This window comes from Nyctereutes procyonoides, unplaced genomic scaffold (assembly GCF_905146905.1).
Source record: "Nyctereutes procyonoides isolate TBG_1078 unplaced genomic scaffold, NYPRO_anot_genome, whole genome shotgun sequence".
NCBI classification, from domain to species: domain Eukaryota; kingdom Metazoa; phylum Chordata; class Mammalia; order Carnivora; family Canidae; genus Nyctereutes; species Nyctereutes procyonoides.
The window spans coordinates 374,276-394,531 of record NW_026575047.1 but is presented as its reverse complement, the minus strand read 5'-3'; the positions used below and the strand labels follow the sequence as shown (position 1 = coordinate 394,531).

The 20,256-nt window shown below is 65.7% G+C and overlaps 1 protein-coding gene across 10 annotated transcripts in view; it reads left to right on the top strand.

Annotated features, from left to right (window-relative positions):
- RNF212 (ring finger protein 212) overlaps positions 1-4,548 on the top strand; it is a 30,161-nt gene extending 25,613 nt beyond the window's left edge. For 5 of the 10 annotated variants that reach the window (XM_055325974.1, XM_055325968.1, XM_055325973.1 and 2 more), the window contains 3 exons: positions 3,367-3,439; positions 4,107-4,252; positions 4,412-4,548. In XM_055325974.1, coding sequence (XP_055181949.1) covers positions 3,367-3,439; positions 4,107-4,252; positions 4,412-4,449 — 257 coding nt within the window. In that variant the 3' untranslated portion in view covers positions 4,450-4,548. Of the gene's footprint in view, positions 1-1,793; positions 2,339-3,366; positions 3,440-3,702; positions 4,253-4,411 lie in introns of those variants that run through there. The other 5 variants (XM_055325977.1, XM_055325969.1, XR_008664521.1 and 2 more) reach the window with 4 other exon arrangements.
- Positions 4,549-20,256: the final 15,708 nt, after the last annotated feature.

The following is a 20,256-nucleotide window of genomic DNA, read 5'->3' as shown; positions in this document are numbered from 1 at the left end:
ACATTAGATCTTTTCAGCAGATAATCTGACAAAATTCTGTAATCATCCATGGTAGAAACTCTCAAGAAACATGTAATATAGATGGCATCTTGCTCGCCAGGTAAAGAGCATCTGCAGGAAACCCACAGCCAGCAGGGTACTGTCGAGAGGGAGCATGCTGTCCCCTGGGGACCCTGGCCAGGGCAGGGTGGCCAGAGAAGGAAGTGAAAGCCCCGTCAGGTGGGAGAGAATGCATGTAGTGTCCTTATCATAGACGGTGCCCTTGGAGCAGAAAATCCTAAGGGGTCTTTAAGACTACTAGTAGGAATCAAGGTTGCTGAGGTTACGGATGCAAGATTCTTGTACAAGAGTATGCTGTAGGGGATCCCTGGGTGGTGCAGTGGTTTGGCGCCTGCCTTTGGCCCAGGGCACGATCCTGGGGATCCAGGATCGAGTCCCGCGTTGGGCTCCCGGTGCATGGAGCCTGCTTATCCCTCTGCCTGTGTCTCTGCACCCCCCCCCCCGTGTGTGTGTGACTATCATAAATTAAAAAAAAAAAGAGTCTGCTGTAATCATGCATATGATACAGCCCAAAACTGAGGCTAATCAAGTGGCCATAACTGCCACATGTTTCTTCTGGACTTTGTATTCTTTTCCACTGATAAAAATACCATCTTCCTAGGGGCGGTGGTGGCCCAGCAGGTGGAGCAGGCAACTCCTGATCTCGGGGTTGTTTGAGCCCCACATTGGGTGTAGAGATTAAAATTTTTAAAAATACCATCTTCCTGATTATTTTTGGCTTTACTGCAAATTTTTGAAATCAGTGTAGGTCCTCTGGCTTTACCAAAATGATTTTGGCCATTCTAAGTCCTTTACATTTTTACATAAATCTTAAGATCCATTTGTCAAATTCTACCAAATAAGCTTGCTGAGATTTTGATAGGAATCATGTTGCTTCTGCACATCTCTCTGGGGGAGAACTGCTGTCTTAACAGCTTTGAGTCTGAATCCATTGGCATGGCGTGCCTGTCTCTCCACTTGCTAGATGTCTGATTTATCTGGGGGATCTTCTGTGGCCCTCCGTGTATAGGTCTGTCTTTTATTGATCAACTTATGCCTCAGTAATTGCCTTTGATGGTAGAATTCTCTTCATTTAGCTTTCAGGTTAGTTACAGTCCTCAGGGTATAGCTTTTCCCATTCTTTTTAATTTTCAACCGTGTTTGAATCCAAAGCGTGCCCCTTGCAGACAGTATTAGATGTTGCTTTTCTTCTTGCCTGGTCCATTCTTCTACTGTCTGCCTTTTCACTGGTGTGTTTGGTCCGTTGATGGCAAATACGGTTATCAGCATCTAGGGATATATATCTGCCATTTTGTTATTTGCTATTTGTTTCTCGTCTGTATCTCCTTAGCTGTCTTTTTTTTTTTGCATTAAATATATTCAATGTATCATTTTACACAAATTGCTTCTTATCCCCTCAAAATTGATATGTCAAAGCCCTAACCCCACCCCCACCCCCAGGACTGTATTTGGAGACAGAGCCTCTAGGAGGTAAATGAGCCATGGGTGCCGGCTTCTCTCCACCCGGCCCAGGTTCCTCCCCCGCCCCAGCCACACTACATCACCTGCTTTTGGGGCACCTTGCCCCATCCAGAAGTGCTCTTGTCCGTCTGGCATCACAGGGGGATGAGTTTTTCCATATTCTGGATAATGAAACTTCCACCCCCACCCCCACCCCCCAAACAACAAAGGTTTTTCGTTTCTCAGCGGAAATCTTTGTAAAGTGCATTTAATAGTATTGCTTTCCTAAACAGGAATTACAGGCCTTGACTTGCTGGCGTCTTGAGATCGTGGAGCATCAGCCTGACCACATGTTTTCAGTGAGGGCGGAAGGAGGGGGACAGCTGAACACCCGCATGCCGGGTCCTGCTGTGCTCTTGAGTTCCTGCGTGGCTGGGGACGGTCTTCTGTTCCGCAGACTCCGCCGTGTCACCGGGTTCTCCTGTGCTGGGGCGGGGGGGCCACCATGCTGGGTTCAGGGGGCTCCACCTGAGTGGCCCCTGTGAGTTGACCTCTGGGGTCCTCTGCTTCCTCATCTCTGTTGGTGACCGTTCTCTCCACAAATTGCTATAAAGAATAAATAAGACCCGGCCTCTGTCGGCTGTAAGGGGTTGAGCACGAAAGCCAGCATTACTGTTTGTGGTCCTGCCCCATGTTGGGACGTACTGGGCTTGGCGTCCTCGGCTGTGTGGCCGGCGGAGCAGGAGGGGCCGCCGCCGTGCAGATGACACCGTGCTCACAGTCTCCTGGAAGCGGCAGGCAGGCACGCCGCGCCCATGGTGGGGTGGGAGCAGGCTGGCCAGATTTGGGGTTGGCTAGTTGGGGTCGTAAGAGCAGTTTGCAGGGCAGGGGTAGGGGCTGTCTTGTGTGACGCTGGCCGCGTGTAGACGCCGCAGGGTAGGGAGGTGATCCGGAGCACAGGCTCAGGGCTCAGGTTTCACGTCACAGGTGGGCTGACAGACACACCTGTGCTGCCTGGGAGTCAGCTCGCCTTGGGAGGGGGGTCCTCCAGGGCAGGCAAGGCCCCACGGTGTCAAACTGTCACAAAATGCCGAGAATAAAACACAGGAGACGCTTTGTCTCCCGGATTCTCAGTATGTCTGCAGAGCTCCGGAGGGTCACCTGCGGACTCGGGCTGCCGCGGTGCTGCCAGCAGCGGAGTCCTCCCGCGGCGCGCGCCTCCCACGGCTGGACAGACGATCCCCGTTGGCCCGTGGGCGCCGTGCAGCCCTGGGAAGAGCCCTGCCCTCTCTGACCCAAGTCCTTCAACTGTGGAAGGAACATGGACACCCGAAATGCTGTCCTTTCTTTCCCTGCCATTCTCCTGTTAAAATTCTCCAAAATCTGGATGCAGAGTTCGGGTGTTAAACAAGAGCAGCCTTGAGATTTGCTCTCTGCTATGACTCACGCACGCCGGGGGCTGTTTACATCTCTAGAGGAAGCTTCTCATTAGCGTGAAGGATGTCAGCAGAAATTCGGGAGTGTGGATACCTTGCATTGTGGGTGGAGATGAGCTAGTGCTGGCCGCAAGGGCTCACCAGAGCTGGAAGCTTCTAGCAGCTCTTTCCCTCCAGTGGTTTTTAGTAACAGGAGCCAAGACCGACAGTGAGGGGCCGGGCGCATGTCTCCAAGCATCTGCGGAGCCTGGAGCGCGGTGTCAGGCTGAGGCTCTGCGGGGCCCCTGGTGCATGTCCCCGGAGCAGCTGCAGCGCGGGGACAAAGCCCTGGGCGCCCCCTGTTCTCCCCCCACCTGGGAGGCGTGGAGGGCGGTCTCTGGGGTTGTGGGGGACACGCCGCCCTGTCTCACCTCTAACCCTGTGCACGCAGGCAGCGTCTCCCACGGCGGCCCTCAGCTCCCCGGCCTGACGCCCAGTCTCAGCAGCGTGTCCCAGGCTCTCAGGTAACGTCCCGCCGGCTCCGCAGATGCCCCAGCGGAGATGTGGGCGCGCTCACCGCCCAACTCCCTGCAGATGCTGCGCTCAGCCCTCCGTGGGCTCCTCTTAAACCCGTTTGCGCATGTCCTGAGTAGGAGTATATTGTGTAGACCACTGTACGCTGTGCTTTTTTGAAGCTAAAATGTAACTTAGGCAGTTACCTTGTCACCAAGGAGTTACCTTGTCACTCAAAGGAGCCATTTCATGGCCGCATGGTATCTCGTCCCAGGAACAGACCCAGGTCGGCAAACATGTCTGTAGAAGGGCGGGTGGTAATGTTCTCAGTTCTGCCTGGTGTAGACACGGCCCTGGAAGGTAAGTAGGCACGTGGCCGCAGCTGTCCCGCTGCAGCTCCATCTGCAGACGCACGTGGGGCTGGCCTGGCCGCCAGGCACCAGCCCTGAACACACCACAGCCCCCGACTCCGTCTTCACCCTGGGGCTTCCTCTTCTCTGCTGCGTGTTGGAACCCCGCCCTGTGTGCCCCCAGCCTGCCCGGGGCCATGCCTGGGACCTGCTGCCCAGGGGACCAGCCCTCCCTGCCAGGGCGCATCAGCCCAGAAGAGGGCCAGTGCTGGGTGCAGACCCGCTCGCAGGGGCGAGGACCAGGTGTGTCTGTTGGATTGGCTCCTAGGATCCCAGCGCTGCAGGTCCCCTGCAGGACGCCCCAGGCCCAGGGCCCAGCGGGAGTAGAGGACTCGCCCAGCCTGGCAGGCTTCCGGGTGCTGGCCCCCAGGCCACCCATCAGCATCTCAGCGCTGCTGCAGAGGCAGCATGTAGGCAAGTGTGCTCTGCTTTGACACGTAAATGCTTCTCGGGAAAGCGTGTGTGGAGTGCGCGTGGGAGTCCGTGTGGGGGGAGTAGAGAGCTGCACTGCTGAGCTTGGGTGCGTGGCGCACACGGGCGTTCGCCTCGTATCACGCTGTCCCTGTCCCACAGGGTCTGCTGGCCTCAGGGGAGCCGCACACGGAAGGTGAACGAGGTCCTGCCCCCCGTCCCGTCCGTCCACCCGGGGCTCCCTCGCCACCAGCCATACTTTATGCGGCATAAGTCGTCATCTGTTCTTTCTCGTGGAATAAAGTAATACCATTGAATAAAGTATTTTTCCAATTATCTGGGGCAGCACATATGTGATGTTTGCAACTTTGCTTTTTTGATTACCTTCAAACTTCCTTAAGACGCTGGTGTTGAAGCAAACTGAAGGCCCATGCTGGCTGGCCGCGGGAGGCCCGGCTGGAGGGGCCTGCTGGGTGGGGCCCCACAGCCTGCACCTGCACCTGCACGCAGGCGCCCGCGCGGGAACAAGTCCTCCGGCTCCGCGGGGGAGGGCAGCTGGTCAGGACCACACGGGTTCCTACGATGCTTCCAGGGCTAACCGTGGCCCTTTAGGTGGCAGCTACCTATGCTGGTGGGGAGCCCTGGTCTGTGTTCTCTCGGGGTGACGCGGTGCAGGTGGGTGTGTGGCGGGGCAGGGAGCCAACAGGCCCTTCTGCCCGCAGGGACTGAGACTCCCGCTGTCCCTGCTCCGGCCAGGCCATGGGGCGCACTGGCACCTGCACAGCTTCCATGTCTGCCCCGCAGGTGCGTCTTGCCCCTAGCATCGGAAATCCTACAGCAGGGCGCTGCTGCTGAGTTGGTTGTTTCCAGAAGTTTCCATTTTACAGAATCCCCCGTCCTGGCACGCGCCGGGAAGCGCAGGCCGCCCTCCAGCCCCGGGCGCTGGTCCGGCTCTGCCCTCCGGCGGCTGGCCTGAGAGCATGGGCTTGACCACCACCCAGAGCCTGCACCCCAGGGCGCCCGCCTGCACGCTCAGCAGACCGCCTGCCCCTCCACAGCTCCCTTGCTGCTCACATGCAAACTTTGGTTCCGGTTTGAGCAGTTTGTGTCTCTACTTCTGTTACTTCTCACACTTGAGCTTCCGTTGGGCCAGCGAGGCTCAGGGGCGTGTGCGGGGGGCCGGTCTGCTCCGGCTTGGGCCGTCTTAAGAGTTTATTTGTTCATGAGAGAGAGCCAGAGACTAGGGAGAGCCTGACGCGCGGGACTCGATCCCCGGCCCCGGGTCACGCCCTGAGCCGGAGGCCGACGCTCCAGCCCTGGGCCCCCAGGTGTTCCCCGCATCGGCTGCTCTTAAAGTAGGTTTTGTGGGAAGGGCAAGGTTATGGACGAGGCTGGGGTCTGCTGACCAGCCTCGCATCCGCGCAGAACGTCCCTCAGCTCGGCCTCACCTGGCAGCCTCGGGACAGCCGGGGCGGCTGTGGAAAGCTCCAGGCACTTGGAGGAAACCACAGAGATAAGGGGATGAGGGGTTAGACTGCCGTGGGCAGGGGCACAGGTCCTCCAGGACTGCGGGTGCCCTGGAAGGTGCCGCGGGGCGGGTGACCCCCGGAGACCCGCAGTCGGGGAGTCCAGAGCGGCCGCAGGTGCATCCGCAGCTGGAGCTCTGACGCCTGCACGAGCGGGAGGCTCCTCGGGTCCCTCGGACCCTCGGTCCCTCGGAGCTCCGCGCCAGGCCCTGCGGGTGGGGTGGTCAGTATGATGCTGTACCCCCGCCCCCGCCATGCGACACTCTCCGTGGTGCTCCGGGTGCCTAGCCGCGTGGACTCCTGACAGCGAGAAACTCCACAGTTTCTACTCAGTTTCTCGTCTTGTTTTAATTACATGACACTTGTTCAAGCCCCCAACATTGAGCGTGGGGGGCGGGGGGGTTCCTCGCGGCAGCCAGCACATGCCGGGAAATGGCTCAGGGGGGTCGTCCCCACCCCCACCCCACTCTCACCTGCCCTCCCCTGTCCCCCTTCCCCATCCCCCTCCCCCACCTCCAGTCCCCCCAGACCCCCCCACACCCTCCGTATCTGTCTACACTGTCTACACTGCCAGCCCAGCACCCAGCAGACTCTCATCCAGAGCTGTGCCTGTTGGTTTGGGTAGAACGGGGTTCCCAGGAACGGCTCCCAACTGGCTGCACTCATGGGAGACGTGCTCGCAGCCGAGTGAGCAGAGCCTCGGGGAGCGCGGGGGGCCTCTGCCCCCCCGGCCCTGGGTGCTCCGGTTGGGGGAGGGACACTTCGGGCCCGGGGCTGGGAAAGGACACGCAGAGGCCCAGTGCAGAGGGGCCTTGGCCTGGGACTCCGGCGAGCCTGGGCGCTCAGAGGGCAGGGGTGTGTGGAGCCCCCAGGAGACCCTCCAGGGGATGTCCCCCCACCGTGGGCGTCCGTCCCTCCAGCAGGCGCAGGTGCTTTCAACCTAATTCTCTTTATAATGGCTGAACGTATTTCCTTACTTCCGTGGGTCTAAAGTCAAATCTCCGGAGAGGACAGGCGGCTGACTGGACGCACCTGCTCCCCGCTGCCCTGGACGGAACTAGTCTTGTGCTTCCATTTCTAGGATAAGCATTGCAGCCGCTCTTCTCCGTGGGTAAAAGCGAGTCCCCGCCCCAAGCTTCCGAGTCCCCACAGACCCCCGACCCTCGTCCCCGCCGCCCTCTGAGGTGCTTCAGGCACTTCTCAGCAGGAGGAGCCCGCGGCCCGCAGGAGCCCCGGGCTTGGAAGGGCGCAGCCGGTCCTCCTCCCGGGCTTCAGCTGTCTCTAAGGCAAAGCAGAGGCCGCCTGTCAGAACCTTTGTTTTTAGCCATAAAATTTCCATGGATGAAGTCTCAAATTGGATATTAACTTACAATTGCTGGATGTGTTTTTCCAGAGCGAAGGAGGGTGTCCAGCCAGCACTATTTCCCCAATGGGAAGCGGGGGCCGCCCTGCGTGGCCTCCTACCCGCTGGCCGAGCTTTATCTGAAGAATATGTGGAAAGCCCCCAGCCCGGCAGGAAGCGGGAGGACAGCAGGGAAGGGGCGGGGAGGGGGCCAGCACCGAGGAAGCCCGTGCCCCGCGGGGGGACGTGGGAGGCAGGCTGTGTGGCCGGAGGGCAGAGCCTACCCCAGGGCGCGGAGGTCCTTCACGCCCCCACGGTTGTGACAGGGAGGGAGGTTTGGAACGAGTTTTCTTTGCAGACGGGAGGAAATTCCTAAAATTCTTAGGTGGTAAGTCCAAGTCTGCCCCAAGTTTGTGTTGCACCGCTGAGCGCTGCGGAGACGCGTGCTGGGAGGGGGCGGGCGTCCCTGATGCCCGCGTGCACCCCCTCGGGCCCCCGGACCCTGAAGGTCCTCCAGCTGGAACGAGGCTGACCCGGCACAGGCGGGTGCCCTCCCGCATGGGGGCGAGGGGCGGCCCCGAGCGGGACAGCCACCCTGCAGACGCCTGCACGGCCACAAACTCTGCGTCCCAGGAAGCACGCGCTACCCCACGGCCGAGGGGGGCCATCCCGCAAGACAGGTGCTCCGTTGCCGGGGGCCAGGCTGTGCACCCGGAGGCGTCCTCAGGCTCCCCAGGCGGAGCCCAGCCCTTCACTTCACCTCCCATGTCAGCACGCGGGCCGCGTGTGCTCCGCATGTGCTCCCGCGCCGCGTTCTTCCCTGAGCATCTCCGTCGGCATGTTCTGGGCACACGCGTCGATGTTCAGGCCGAGTGATCCTCATCCGGCCTCCGATGCTTCCTGGTGGCCAAAGCAGGTGCTCCAGGCGGTGACCCACCCGCGTCCTTCCAGGGCACGCACATGAGCCGTGAGCCCAGCTCCCTGGCGACGTGTATTTGTTTAGCACAGTGTTTACGAATGTGTGCAGGGGCGTGTGTGGACGGCCTGCACGTTGTCCCCTCTCCCTTCAGTGGGTTTCCAGGTGCGTAGCCGACACACAGGGACTTTCTCGCTGGGGGACATCATGGCACTTCCGTGTAGACGCTCTAGGAGAGTCAGAATCGGCTCGTGTCCATACAGATCCATCCGTGTCAGGCCCCCCAAAGGGGTGCACGACCTGCCTCATTGACGTACCCTGGGCCTGTCGTCCTGCCAGTTCCCAGCCCTCTGCGGCCCCTGTGGGCCCCAATCCAGGATGCCCTGAGCCCCCCAAGGCACAGGACTTCTGCCTTTATTTGTTTTATTAAGATTTATTTGAGAGAGAGCGAGAGAGAGAGCAAGAGCGAGCAGGAGGAGGGAGAACCTCTAGCAGATGCCCCGCTGAGCACGAAGCCCGACGCTTGATCCCACCACCCAGGTGATCATGGCCCAAGCCAAAATCAAGAGTTGGAAGCCTAACTGATCCCTGCAGGTGCCTCGGGACTTTTGCTTTTAAATTTCCAACTGTCACAGAGTGCTCAGGCGTCTGCGTGCGACTGCTTCTGTCCTTCGAAGAGAGACCTGGGGAGAGGGCAGCTGCAGGTCCAGCATGCTCAGGGTGGGCGCGGAGTGGGTGGCGGCTGCCGACGGGACCGCAGCTCCCGGGTGCAATGGCGGGCTCCTGGGCTGGGAGCAGGGCTGCAGGGGCGTTCCTCATTTTCCCCGCGAGGAAATAATCGTATATTACAATCCGCACAAACACCACTGGAAAGTTGCCTTCAGCAGAGGCTGCATGATGTGAGGACCACAGCACGCTCCGATGCTGTCCCCTGCTTAGCAGACGTGCCGGGCGGCCCAGCAGGGCCCAGGGTGTGGAGCTCAGGGTAAATCGTGTGGCTGCGGCATGTCCTGGGCAGAGGCCCGGGGCCGTGAGGGTGGTGGTCTCCGGTCCCCCTGCTCAGGCTTCCTGGCTCCCTGTGCAGCTGGAAGCAGGGTGGTGCCAGACCTGGGGGGTTGGGGATGCTTGTACATACATGCATGTGCGTGTGCACACGTGTGCAGGGGAGGAGGGACAAGGGGCGAGGGGGGCGCAGCGGGGCTGGATGCACCCCCAACCCTGGGTGACCGTCCTGGTTGAGGGCCTGGGGCCTGGGTGACCATCCTGGTTCAGGGGCTGGGCCCCAGGTGACCGTCCTGGTTCAGGGCTTGGGGTCCCGGGTGGCCATCCTGGTTGAGGGGCTGCGGCCTGGGTGACCGTCCTGGTTCAGGCCCTGGGGCCTGGGTGACCGTCCTGGTTGAGGGGCTGGGGCCTGGGTGACCGTCCTGGTTCAGGGGCTCGTGCCTGGCGGGTGAGCAGGACGCCCTGGGTGAGGACCCTCCAGAGCCTGCGTCCTTGGGCAGACAGCCAGCTCCCAGGCTCCTTCCAGACCTTTCTCCTCCCAGGAAAGTCTCCTTTCTTTCTGTTTTCACTTTTACAGCTTCTGGTTTCTGCCTTTCTACATCTTAGACTGAAATTTGGCAGAAAAATGATTTGCCTCAGGACTTTTCAGAGCCAAACCCGGGGCGGGTAGTTGGTGAACGCGGACAGAGCACACGGGGGCCTCCCGGCCGCTGGGGCTTATTTCCTTCAGTGGCGCTTACAGGGCATAAACCCAGAAGGGTCATGTCTCCCGCAAGGGTGGACCTTGGGGCCGGGGTCGCTGTGTGGCTGTGCTGGGGACCTCCCACCCCTGGGGTGGAACCGTGGTCACCAGGGCTTCTGGATGCCTTTGAGGGATTGCCACCCTCATGGGAGACATTTGACAGGACCAGGTTTAAAAGGAGGAAGCAAGCAAAAAAAAAAAAAGTAAAAAAATAAAAAATAAAAGGAGGAAGCATCAGCTCCCCCAGGGCCTCTGGCTCCGTCTGTGAAATGGGCTAGCACCTTCTAGGCCATCTCAGCCCCTGCCCCAGAAGGGCCTCCCCAGGAGCCGGGATGTCCTGTGTCCTCCCGCAGGCGGCGCGGGCAGCCGGGTCGGCCCTGGGCTCCAGGCTGCCTGCCTCCCCGTCCTGCTCTGGGCTGCCCGGCTTCCAAGTGCAAAGAGCTTGAATCTGGTCCTTGCAAGAGTTTCCAGGTATTTTTGGCATCAGAGCCTTCTGTGGAGCTGGGAATGTGGCTGGAGTCGGGGTCCTGGTGTAGCCAGTGGGCACTTGGGTGCTCTGGTGTGTCGGCCGCTCTGCACCAAGAATGCTCCTTGCTTTCCAAGGAAAACAGACCGGCCGGAGGGAGGCTCAGGGCCTTCTCCCCCAGGCTGGGGGTGCCTGGCGGGGGACACAGGGGCCAGGGCCCAGCACGACCCACCCCAGCCCGGGACCAACAGGCAGGGGGAGCCTGGCACCCCTGGTCCTCCCTGGGGCCCTGTCTCCTGCTGTTCTAGGGGAAGTGCGGTGGAGGGTCTGTCACTCACATACACGTGGGCACACCGCACGCTTAGTGGGCGCACCCCCAGCCCCTCCTCACACACACCTGCAGCTGCGGCTGACGGCCCCTCAGAGCCCCAGAGCAAGCTTGTGACCCCGAAGCCCCAGAAGCCTGGGTTGGCACCTGGTCCCTGCCTTCCAGCAGGCAAGGCCTCATCCGGGCTGGACGTCTGGCTACAGGTCAGGGGCCCGCAAGCACAGGATTTAGGAGGCACGTGGGAGGGGGCACCGGGGCGCGGCCTGCCCGGCCCTGCACATCGTGGAGACGCCGCGCCAGCTGCAGGGCCTCGGCCTCCGGCTCCCGCGTCTGGGCCTGGGCCTGTGCCCATCAGGCGCCCAGGCCCCGTACCCCTCGGCCCGGCCAGCAGGGGCACCCCCAGAGCCGCAGGCCACCCGCCCTCCTGGCTGTCTGCCGGCCCGCGCGGCCCCACCGTCGCTGCAGCTGGGCCAGCTGCCCACCCTCGGCCCGCCCGGCAGAAACAACCAAGTTCACTCACTGAGTGCTCGTCTGGAAACTGGATATATTTGCAATTTTTTAAAAGCTTGGAGCCAATGTTCAGAATGGGGCTGTTTTTCCAGTGGAAACTGTAACGTGAGCCCAGAGCCGCTCCTGCCTGCTCGCCGCACGGAGACACCCCGACGCCCCTGCGCGTGAGGCCGGCGCCCTGGCCCAGGGACCGTCCCAGCCAGCCCCCCAGCCCGCCGGGTGGTCCCCACCATGCGGCTGCCTGGAGCCCCCCAGCGAGGTGTGGCCGGGGCCCGGATGCAGCCCCTCACGCCCGCCCAGCCAGAAGCTGTGGCTCGGACCCGGAGAAGCACCTGGACCCCGTCCCGGCGCCCCAGCTGCCCACGGGCACTTGGCTTCTGGCAGACGCCCCTTCCTCCAAGGGCGCCCTCCAGGCTGTGACCCTGGACCACTGGGCTGTGTGCATCTGAGCCTGGGACTGGGCCACCAGCTGCTTCTTGCTGCCCCCCGCCCCGGGCCATGGCCGCCAGGTGGGGCACACCTGCAGCCACCTGTCCTTGGAACAACTGCGCTGCCAACGCTGTGACCTTCGCACCACCACTGTTACTGCTCGGCCGCCCGGGGGCTTCCAGGAGGCAGGGCCCCCGCGTCCTTCCCACATGTCTGTGGACCGAGCAGCCTGGTGGTGGCCCTCTCCGTGTCTGGCGCTGCCCACACTCAGGTCTGCCCCGACCCCAGCCGTTCCTGCCCCCTCAGGTGTGCACGCCAACGTTCGCTTCCAGAACCCTGGCCCCACAGAAGAAGGGCCCCAGCCTGCTTCCCCAACACCCTGCTGCTGTGGGGCGTTCACTCCCATGCGCCCCCGGCTACAGACTGAGCACCCCTGAGCAGGGCATGCTGGTCCGTGGATCCCTGAGGCAGAGAAGGTCAGGCTGCAGAGGCAGGGCCCAGGCGACGTCCACCCCCAGGACATGAACGACCAGTCTGTCCTCAAAGCAGGAAGGGCCGCCTGCAGATGGGCGCTGGGGGCAGGTAGATGACCATCAGGCTCCCCACCTGAGCTGAGGACATCCTGCCAGAGGGACGGGGGGGGGGCCCTGTCTCACTACTGATGCAAGGGGCCTGGGGCTCACGCCAGCACCGTGACTGCAGGCGACCCCTGGTGACAGCCTGTCCTGCTGCCTGGTGGCTGTTGCCCCCTCACCCTCCCGGCCGCCGTGGCACACATCTTCTAGGCAATGTTTTTATAAAGATTTTTTTTTTTAAGTAGTCTACACCCACTACGGGGCTCGAACGCACAACCCCGGATCCAGCGTCCCAGGCTCCAACGGAGCCACCCGGGGCCCCTTGGATATTTATCCTGATGCGTGAAAGTGCCAGCCCTCCCCAGCAGAGGGACCCCCGGCTGCCCTGCCTGGCTGGGCCCTGGGGAGAGAGCAGAGCCAGACGTTGGGAGGGTCCTTGGGCGGCAGTTCCTCCCAGCGCAGGACGGGCTCCCCGGTCCCGAGCGCGCAGCACCCCGCCTTCCTGGCCCCGCAGGACAAGCCCTGGGCTCGGGGACTGCGGTCAGCGGGGGCATGGGACCGGCAGCTCAGCCCTGTCCCGGGGACACTCGTGGTCGCAGCTCCGCAATCTCCCCATGCAGAGACTGGAGGAGGTGCGGTGGCCAGGACCCCGGCCCCGGGTCCCCCTCCATCCGGGCGAGCTCCCTGCGCTAGCAGGACGCTGGTAGGAAGTCGAGGGGACTAGAGACTGGGGAGCCAGGGCGAGGCCAGGCTGGCCTGGGCACCTTCTGGGGCCGCGTTTGGGCACTTGGCCCCCCGCCGCGGCCACCACCACCGCCCGGGCGGGGGCTGCTTGGGGGGAGCTGCAGGGCCCTCCGGGCACGTGTGGGCGGGGCCAGGCCCCGGGGCTCAGGCTCCCTGCCCTTGCCCTGAGACGCTCCCTGGTGCAGGGATCCAGGCTGGCCCCGCCGGGTGGCCGCCCCGCCCCGCCCCGGACAGGCCCCCACCCCTAAGGCCTGACGGGGCACCGTGGCTCTGGGTCTGCCCAGGTGCTCCCGCCTGGTGCCCTGCAGGCTGCTGTGCCCGGGGAGGGGGGCTCGGGTCCCCAGGATGCGGCCCTGGCTGCTGGGCTGTGCAGCCTCAGTGGGGACTCTGGCCTGTCAGGGGACCACACTGGGCAGGGGCGGCTCCCCAGGGCACATGGGAAGGATCCCCGTGCCACAGAGGGGCTTCGGGGCCACCTCCACGCCTCAGCCCCGGCTCCCGCAAAGGCTGAAACATCGTGTCGGCATCAGGCGCCCTCCCGCTCGGCCGAGATCCCGGGGACAGCCCACCTCTGAGTGAGGCCCCAGCAGGGTCATGGGGTGGGGGGGTCAGGGGAGGCGGTGCAGGGGTCTCGAGCCCTCCACCCCCCACGGAGACAGGTGCACACACTGCCCCGGGAGGACCTGCCAGGTGCTTGGCCCCTTGGGGCCCGATCACCCCACTCTGCGGGCAGGGGAGGAAGCCACAGGACGGACGCAGGCCCCTCTGCTCACATCTGAGGGGACCCTGCTTCACCGCCCTCGGCCAGATAGGCCACCAGCGCCTAGGGACAGGAGGGCGGCGGAAGAGGAGCCTGCGGGTTGCCCAGGTGGGGGAGGGGGTGCGCCGTGACCTGGGGCTGTGACCTAGGGGCCATGCTTGGGGTCATGACCTGGGGGGGTGACGGGGGGGCCGGGCTGTGACCTGGGGGCTGTGACCTGGGGCTGTGACCTAGGGGCCATACTTGGGGCCATGACCTGGGGGCTGTGACCAGGGGTCGTGACCTGGAGGCCATGTCTGGGGCTGTGACCTGGAGCTGTGACCTGGGGGGGCCGTGACCTGGGCGGTGCCATGACCATGACCGAGGGCTGTGACCACAGGCTGTGACCTGGGAGGGGCTGTGACGGGGGGGGGGGGGACTGTGACCTGGGGCCATGCCCTGGGGGCTGTGACGGGGCGGTGACCAGGGGCTGTGACCTGCGGGGGGCTGTGACCGGGGACCGTGACCTGGGGGGGCTGTGACCTGGGGCTGTGCCCTGGGGGCTATGACCTGGGCAGGGCTGTGACCCGGGCCGTGACCAGGGTCTGTGACCTGGGGGGGGCCGTGACCTGGGGCTGTGCCCTGGGGGCCCTGAGCGGGGGCCCTGACCTGAGGCGGAGGGCCCGGGCTCCCCCGTGCTCCCCGCCCCCCCCAGCAGCCCCAGCAGCTCCACGGGCGCAGCCTGGCGTCCCCGGGCCCTGGAGCGGGGCCTGCCGGCGGTGAGGGCTGCTGGCCGCTCCCCCGTTTCCTCTTGGCCGTGGGCTCCCGGCAGCCGCGGAACAAAGGGAGGATTGTGCCTCCCGGGCCGCTCCTGGCGGGGCCCCGGGTGCTGTGTGCGTGGCTGAGGCTCCACGCCCGCCTGCAGGGGCTTCGTGAGCAGAGGCCCACGGTCGGCACGACAGGCCCGGGTGCCCGGGAGCCTGTCCCAGCCCAGCTGGCCGCCGTCCTGCTCAGTGGCCACCGTCCCATCAGGGCCACGGGCCAGGATGTCTCGGCTGCGCCCTCCCCACGCCTTCCCCTTGCGGACGCTTCCTGTCGCCAGGCCCCGGCCCACGGCCCCACCCCCAGCCCGGTCCCCCGTGGCCTGGGATGCCTGCCGCCACCCCCACCCTGCCAGGCCCTGCCGTCTGTCTGGCCGGGCCTCCTGGGTCACAGGGGTAGGAGGAGGCACACGTGCCCGACACTCGGCGCCTGAGAGCTGCTTCACCCCTAAGCGTGGACGAGTGGGGCTGTGTGCGGCTGCCGGCCCACGGCTGGGGACACAGGCAGGGGACGGCGTCAGGCAGGCGCTGTGCCGCGTCCCAGGCTCCTGCGGCTGCAGGCTGCCGACCGACTCGGGCTCTGAGGCCCCCCAAGGCCAGCCGGGCCAGCAGGACGCTCCGAAGACGCCTGGCCACGTCCGTGCCTCTCCCAGAAGAGCCAGAGGTCCTGGGCTCCGGGCGGGGGAGCGGGCACGGCCTCCTGGCGACGGCCAGCAGCGGGGGCAGGGGTTCCCGCACCCCCATGGGCCCCACCCCAGTGTGGCTGTAGCTCCTCCCACCGCCGTCAAAGGAGCCTTGTGGCCGCCCCAGGTAGCGGGTGCCAGTGGTCCTGGAGGGGCTCCAGGAAGGAGCAGTGCGGAAGGGCCCTGAGAAGAAACTGGAAAAGGCAGAGGGAAAGGCCTGAAGGAACAGGCATTGGCCCCCGCGAGCCCGGCCCACCCCGCCCACCCGCCGAGCCGGGCCCTCCGTGCCCAGGGCTGAGTCAGGGCTGGGGAGCGGCCAGCGCGGCGGGAGGTGCTGCCCAGGGTGTGCGGGGCCCAGGCGGGGTCAGCTCCCTTCACCGCGGCCCGGAGTGGGCAGCCCGGGCCCCCAGGATGCCGCCTTCCTGCCCACGCGTCAGAGGGTGGGAACCCGGCCGGGCCGTGGGGGCTCACAGACAAGGCTCCGCGAGGGCGGAGGGTCATGACCACCGAGCTCGTTGCCCTTCGTCCACCCCGTCCCCACTAAAGCTAGGTGGCCACCAAGTTCTCGGTGATAAAGGCCCCAACCAGGTCCCCAAGGATGGCCGAGAGGGGGCCCCCAGCCAGGAGTGGGCAGCTGTGGCCCGCCCCCCGTGTGGCGGTGGCCCTTGGGGGGCCGCAGGGACAGCACAGATCCGGGGGCAATCGCAGCGATCTGCAGGCACCAGGGAGGCTCGTGGTTTCCCAGGAAAGTCCAGCCTGCGAAGGCCCCGCGGCCCCCACCCCTTATCCTGACGCCCACCCCTGAGATGAGCCAGCGCCGGAACCGGGCCTCCCCGCCAGGCCCCCTGCTCCTCTTCCCTTCGGGGTGGACGCGGCTGGGGGGCACGCGCTGCTTTCCTGCAAGGGCGCCTGCCCTCCACCCAGCCTCCATCCACGCTTCTGCTGCTCCACGGCCCCTGCCCCTCCCCTAGGGGAGCCCCCAGACCCTGGGCCCCCAGCAGGCAGATGGTGTGTCCTCGGCCGGGCCGGGGCTGACACACCCCTGCCTCGCTGCCATGCTCCCAGCGAGGGCCCTCGGGAGCACCGTCGCTGGGCCTTCCCGGGGCCTCGGTGCGCAGCTCACAGGCGCCCAGCACCCGCCCCCAGGATAAGGCCGGCGCCCGCCCCTCCGGCCAGCTGTTGGCAGCTGTCACCACCTGCCGGCCCAGGGCCAGATGCCCCACGGCTGTCGGCACGGGCAGCAGGGGGAGGGGTGTGCAGCTGCCGGGGGTGGGCAGCCGGGCCCAGCACCCCTTACCTGTGGCCACTACGGAGCCTTGGTCCCCCGCCCTGCCCTGGACCGGCTGCGTGTTCCCGCCCCACCACGGCGGGGGACAGACATGGGCCCCAGCGTGGTCCCCCCCTTGAGTCATCAGAACCCCCGGCCCCCCGGGGGCATTCCTTCCCCATGAGACGCTCGCCAGGCCAGCTCACTCCCCCCCAGGGCTGCGGGCGGCTGCTAGGGTCCTCAGACCGCCTCATGGGCTTCTCCCTTCCGTCCCCCAGGGACCATGAGGGCGCCGAGGGCGCGGGGGTCAGCGGGCTCCGGGCTGCGTCCCCCCGGCCCAGGAGAGCGGCCTCGGCCGGGCCACAGGAGCCCGCCCCAGGTGGGTAGAGGCCGTGTGTCCGCCAGGCAAGCCCCAAGCCCCGGCTGGGCGGTGGGGACGCAGCTCCCAGGGAGCCTCGGGCCGCGGCCAGACCCGGGACCCCCAGGGGACACGTGTGCAGAGGGGCCCCGGAGCCCGCGCCTTGCCCGCCCCGAGCTGATGCTGGCTTCCTACCCGAGTCTGCACCCGCCCACCCACGCCCGGCTGACCGAGATTCCCAGGGTGGGGGCGCGGAGGCAGGGCGGGCGGGGGCTAGGCCAGGCCCGGGCGGGCTCCCACCCACAGGCGGGCAGCTGCCGCCCGCAGAAGCAGACTCGGCGGGTCTGTGCGGCCAGAGCCATCGGCAGCGGCTGACTGCGGCCCAGGGGGGCTGCCCCGGGTCGTCCCCACAGGACAAGCCCAGCTGGGACGGGCTCCGCACCCCTAGATCCCTCATGCCCAGGGACACGCGCCAGCTCCCGCCCAGGGTCACCAAGGCACGGGGCGCTGGGGGCCAGGCATGGGGGGCTGGGGCACGGCCTGGACCCTCTGACCGGCTCTGCTCCTCCTTTCCCGCCACCACTGGCCCTGCCGGCGGTGCCACCGGCCAAGGCCTCCAGAGCCCGGCGGGCCGCTGCAGGCCACCCTGCTCGTGCTGGGTCGCCCAGGGCTCAGGCTCTGTCGGTGCCCCAGCTGCCACCATGGGTGGGAGCAACAGCCCCCGGGGCCAACGCTTCCTCAGAGATGCCGTCATGATGCCCAAAAATAAACACCAAGCCCAGGCCCCCCGAGAGCCGTGGGGCCCCAGCTCCCCCGGGCCTGGGTGGCCGTGTGGGGCGAGGCACCCGGTGAGGTCAGCAGGGTCCACCCAGCCGGCCCTTCCATGGGGTGCGCAACCTCGGCCCCCTGCCCACTGGACGTGCCCAGAGGGTTCTCACACCTTACACTGGTGCCAGCTGTGGGCTGGGTCTGCTGCCCCGTGTGCAGCCCAGCCGGGGGACCCAGCTCCCCGACAGGCCGCCCCTGTGCCGGGGCCTGGGCAGCGTCCCCCGGGGGCACTTGCCGCACAGCCCTGCAGCGGCTCCAGGCCCTACATGCCCCACGGACGCGGCGCCAGAGGTGGGGCAGCCTGGCCGGCAGCTGAGTCCAGCCCGAGGCTGAGCTGGCCCGCCCCATGTCCTGTGTCCTGGGTCCAGGACTCCTGTCCTGTGTCCCACATCCTGCATTCCTGCCCCAGGTCCCCTGGCCTGACCCCAGGACAGGGCTCTGATCTGCTGCCAGGCCCTCCCGACCCAGGCACCCCCATCCTCGTCGGCCTGAGCCCCGCCCCCCGGACAGCTGCGGGATGAGACTCCCCTTTGAAGCCAGGGTGGCCGGGAGGCGTGCGGGCCGCTGGTGGCGTGGGGGTGTCACACCCTGAGTGTCGAGTGCCAGCAGCCCTTTCAAGTTCTCCGGCTTCACGGCCAGCTTATCACCACGAGGAACACATCACAGGGAGGTGCCGCCCGGCACAGACGCGGGGCCCGCCCACCGCACCCCCACCAAGGTCGCCAGGAGCGTCCTCCCCACGTGGCCGCTCAGATGTCCCCGTCCAACCCGACGCGGCCAGGGTCGCTCCGAGGACGCAGCTGTGTCTGTGTCCTGGGCCTCCGAGCTGGGGGCTCCCAGGCCCCTGACGGGGAGCCCGCAGGGTGGGGCGCAGGGCGCAGTGCCCCTGGTCATGTCCTCACGCAGGGGCCACCGTGTGGGGGCGGGAAAGCCCGTCTCCCCACCCTGCGCTCCCCTCTGCCCCTCGGGCCCCATCCTGGGTGGGGGCCCTGCCCTTAGCGCCAGCGCCCTGTGAGCCACGGCTCTGCCCCCGGGACCAGCACCCACTGACCTGGCTCCGCCCTCACGGCCGACCCTGAGATTCTGTCCCGGGGCATGGGGCGCGCGAGCCGGTCAGGAGCTGTCGGTGCACCCTGCACTCTCCCAGGGGTCACGCGGCATCGAGCTGGGCCGGCCCGGGCAGAGCAGACGTGTGGGGCAAGGAGTGACCCACTGGAGGTGGGCCAAGGGAGAAGGTTCTAGAAGCTGCAGGTGACCCCCGAGAAGAGCGTGGAGAGCTGCAGGAAGCAGATTTGTGGGTCCACTCGGGCCGAGGATGCTGAGCACCAGGGTCTGGGTCGCAGGAAATGAAAGCGTGGGCTTTGGGGTGACCGGGCAGGGTCCCCTGCTCAGCACAGTGGCCCTACATGTTCCCAGACTGGTCTGTGCATCGGTGCCCGGCGGGGGCCTCAGGGCTGCCGAGCTGCGACCCAGGCCCTGTGGGGGAGCTGCGACGGGCAGGCCACCAGCCCCCACAGTCCCCAGGGCAGAAGGCAGTTCCCACAGCCCCGCCCCCAGGCAGACCTGGGAACTGGCTGGGAAGGGGGTGCAGACGCCTTGCAGGTTGGGGGGCCGCCCCCGCCTCAGACGGAAGCCCTGTCCCGGCTGGGGAGTGTCTGGGGTCAGCCACGGGATTGCCTGAAGCCCCCACACCCCCCGTGGCCACCCTGGGGCTCGGGCCACCCAAGGTGGTCTCCATCACCCAGAGGCCACCAGCCCTGGCCATGGAATCAGGATCACCCGTGGGCGCTGCCCCGGGCCAGAGCATGGGGTCCGTCCTGGGGCGGGGGCGGCCCGCTGCAGAGGACCCCGGCAGGGGCCTAGCCGGGCACCAGGCCTGCCTCAGCTGGGGACAGGGGATGCTTGGCCCTGCCCTCGGGGGCTCGGCTGCAGGGCACGAGCAGCACCCGGGGGACGGGGGTCCCGCCCGCACAGCTGGGCAGACCCCACTCTTGTCCCCGCTGGCCCCCCGGACACCCACAAGGCCCTGTTCCTGCCAGACCTTCCGAGGCCTGGGGACCCGAGCACCTCACACAGGCGGCCTCGTGAAAACCGCAGCGTTGTCATAGAGCCTCCATGTCCCCACCTGGAGGGTGAGACCGTTGTGCACGACCCGCTAGTGGCTGGGACTCGGGACTGTGCCCTCTGGGCAGGCGGCACCAGGACACAGGTGACCATGGGGCCCAGCACCCCAAGGCCCAGGCCGAAGCCACAGGCCTGGCCTTGAGGGCCATGGGGGCCATACTGGGGAAGCGGGGGCACTCCATGGGCTGGTGTGCAGGACTCCAGTTAGGCAGGTACCTGCAGGTCGGGGAGCCGGTCAGTGTTCCCAACACGGCCGCCGGGGCTCGGTTCAGGGGCCCCAAGGGGTCAGCCCCGGAGTCTCAGGCCACTGCGGGACTCCTGGAGCCCAAGCCTGGCACACAGGCACACGTGCCTGTACATGCACACACCTGGATGTACAGGCCCACACGTGCACGCACACCTGTACAGATGGGTGCACTCACCTAGACACAGACATAAGCACACACACCTGGACACACAGGCCCACACAGGTACACACACACCTGGACACACAGGCCCAACAGGTGCACACACACCTGGGAACACAGGCCCACACAGGTGCACACACACCTGGACACACAGGCCCAACAGGTGCACACACCTGGACACACAGGCCCAACAGGTGCAC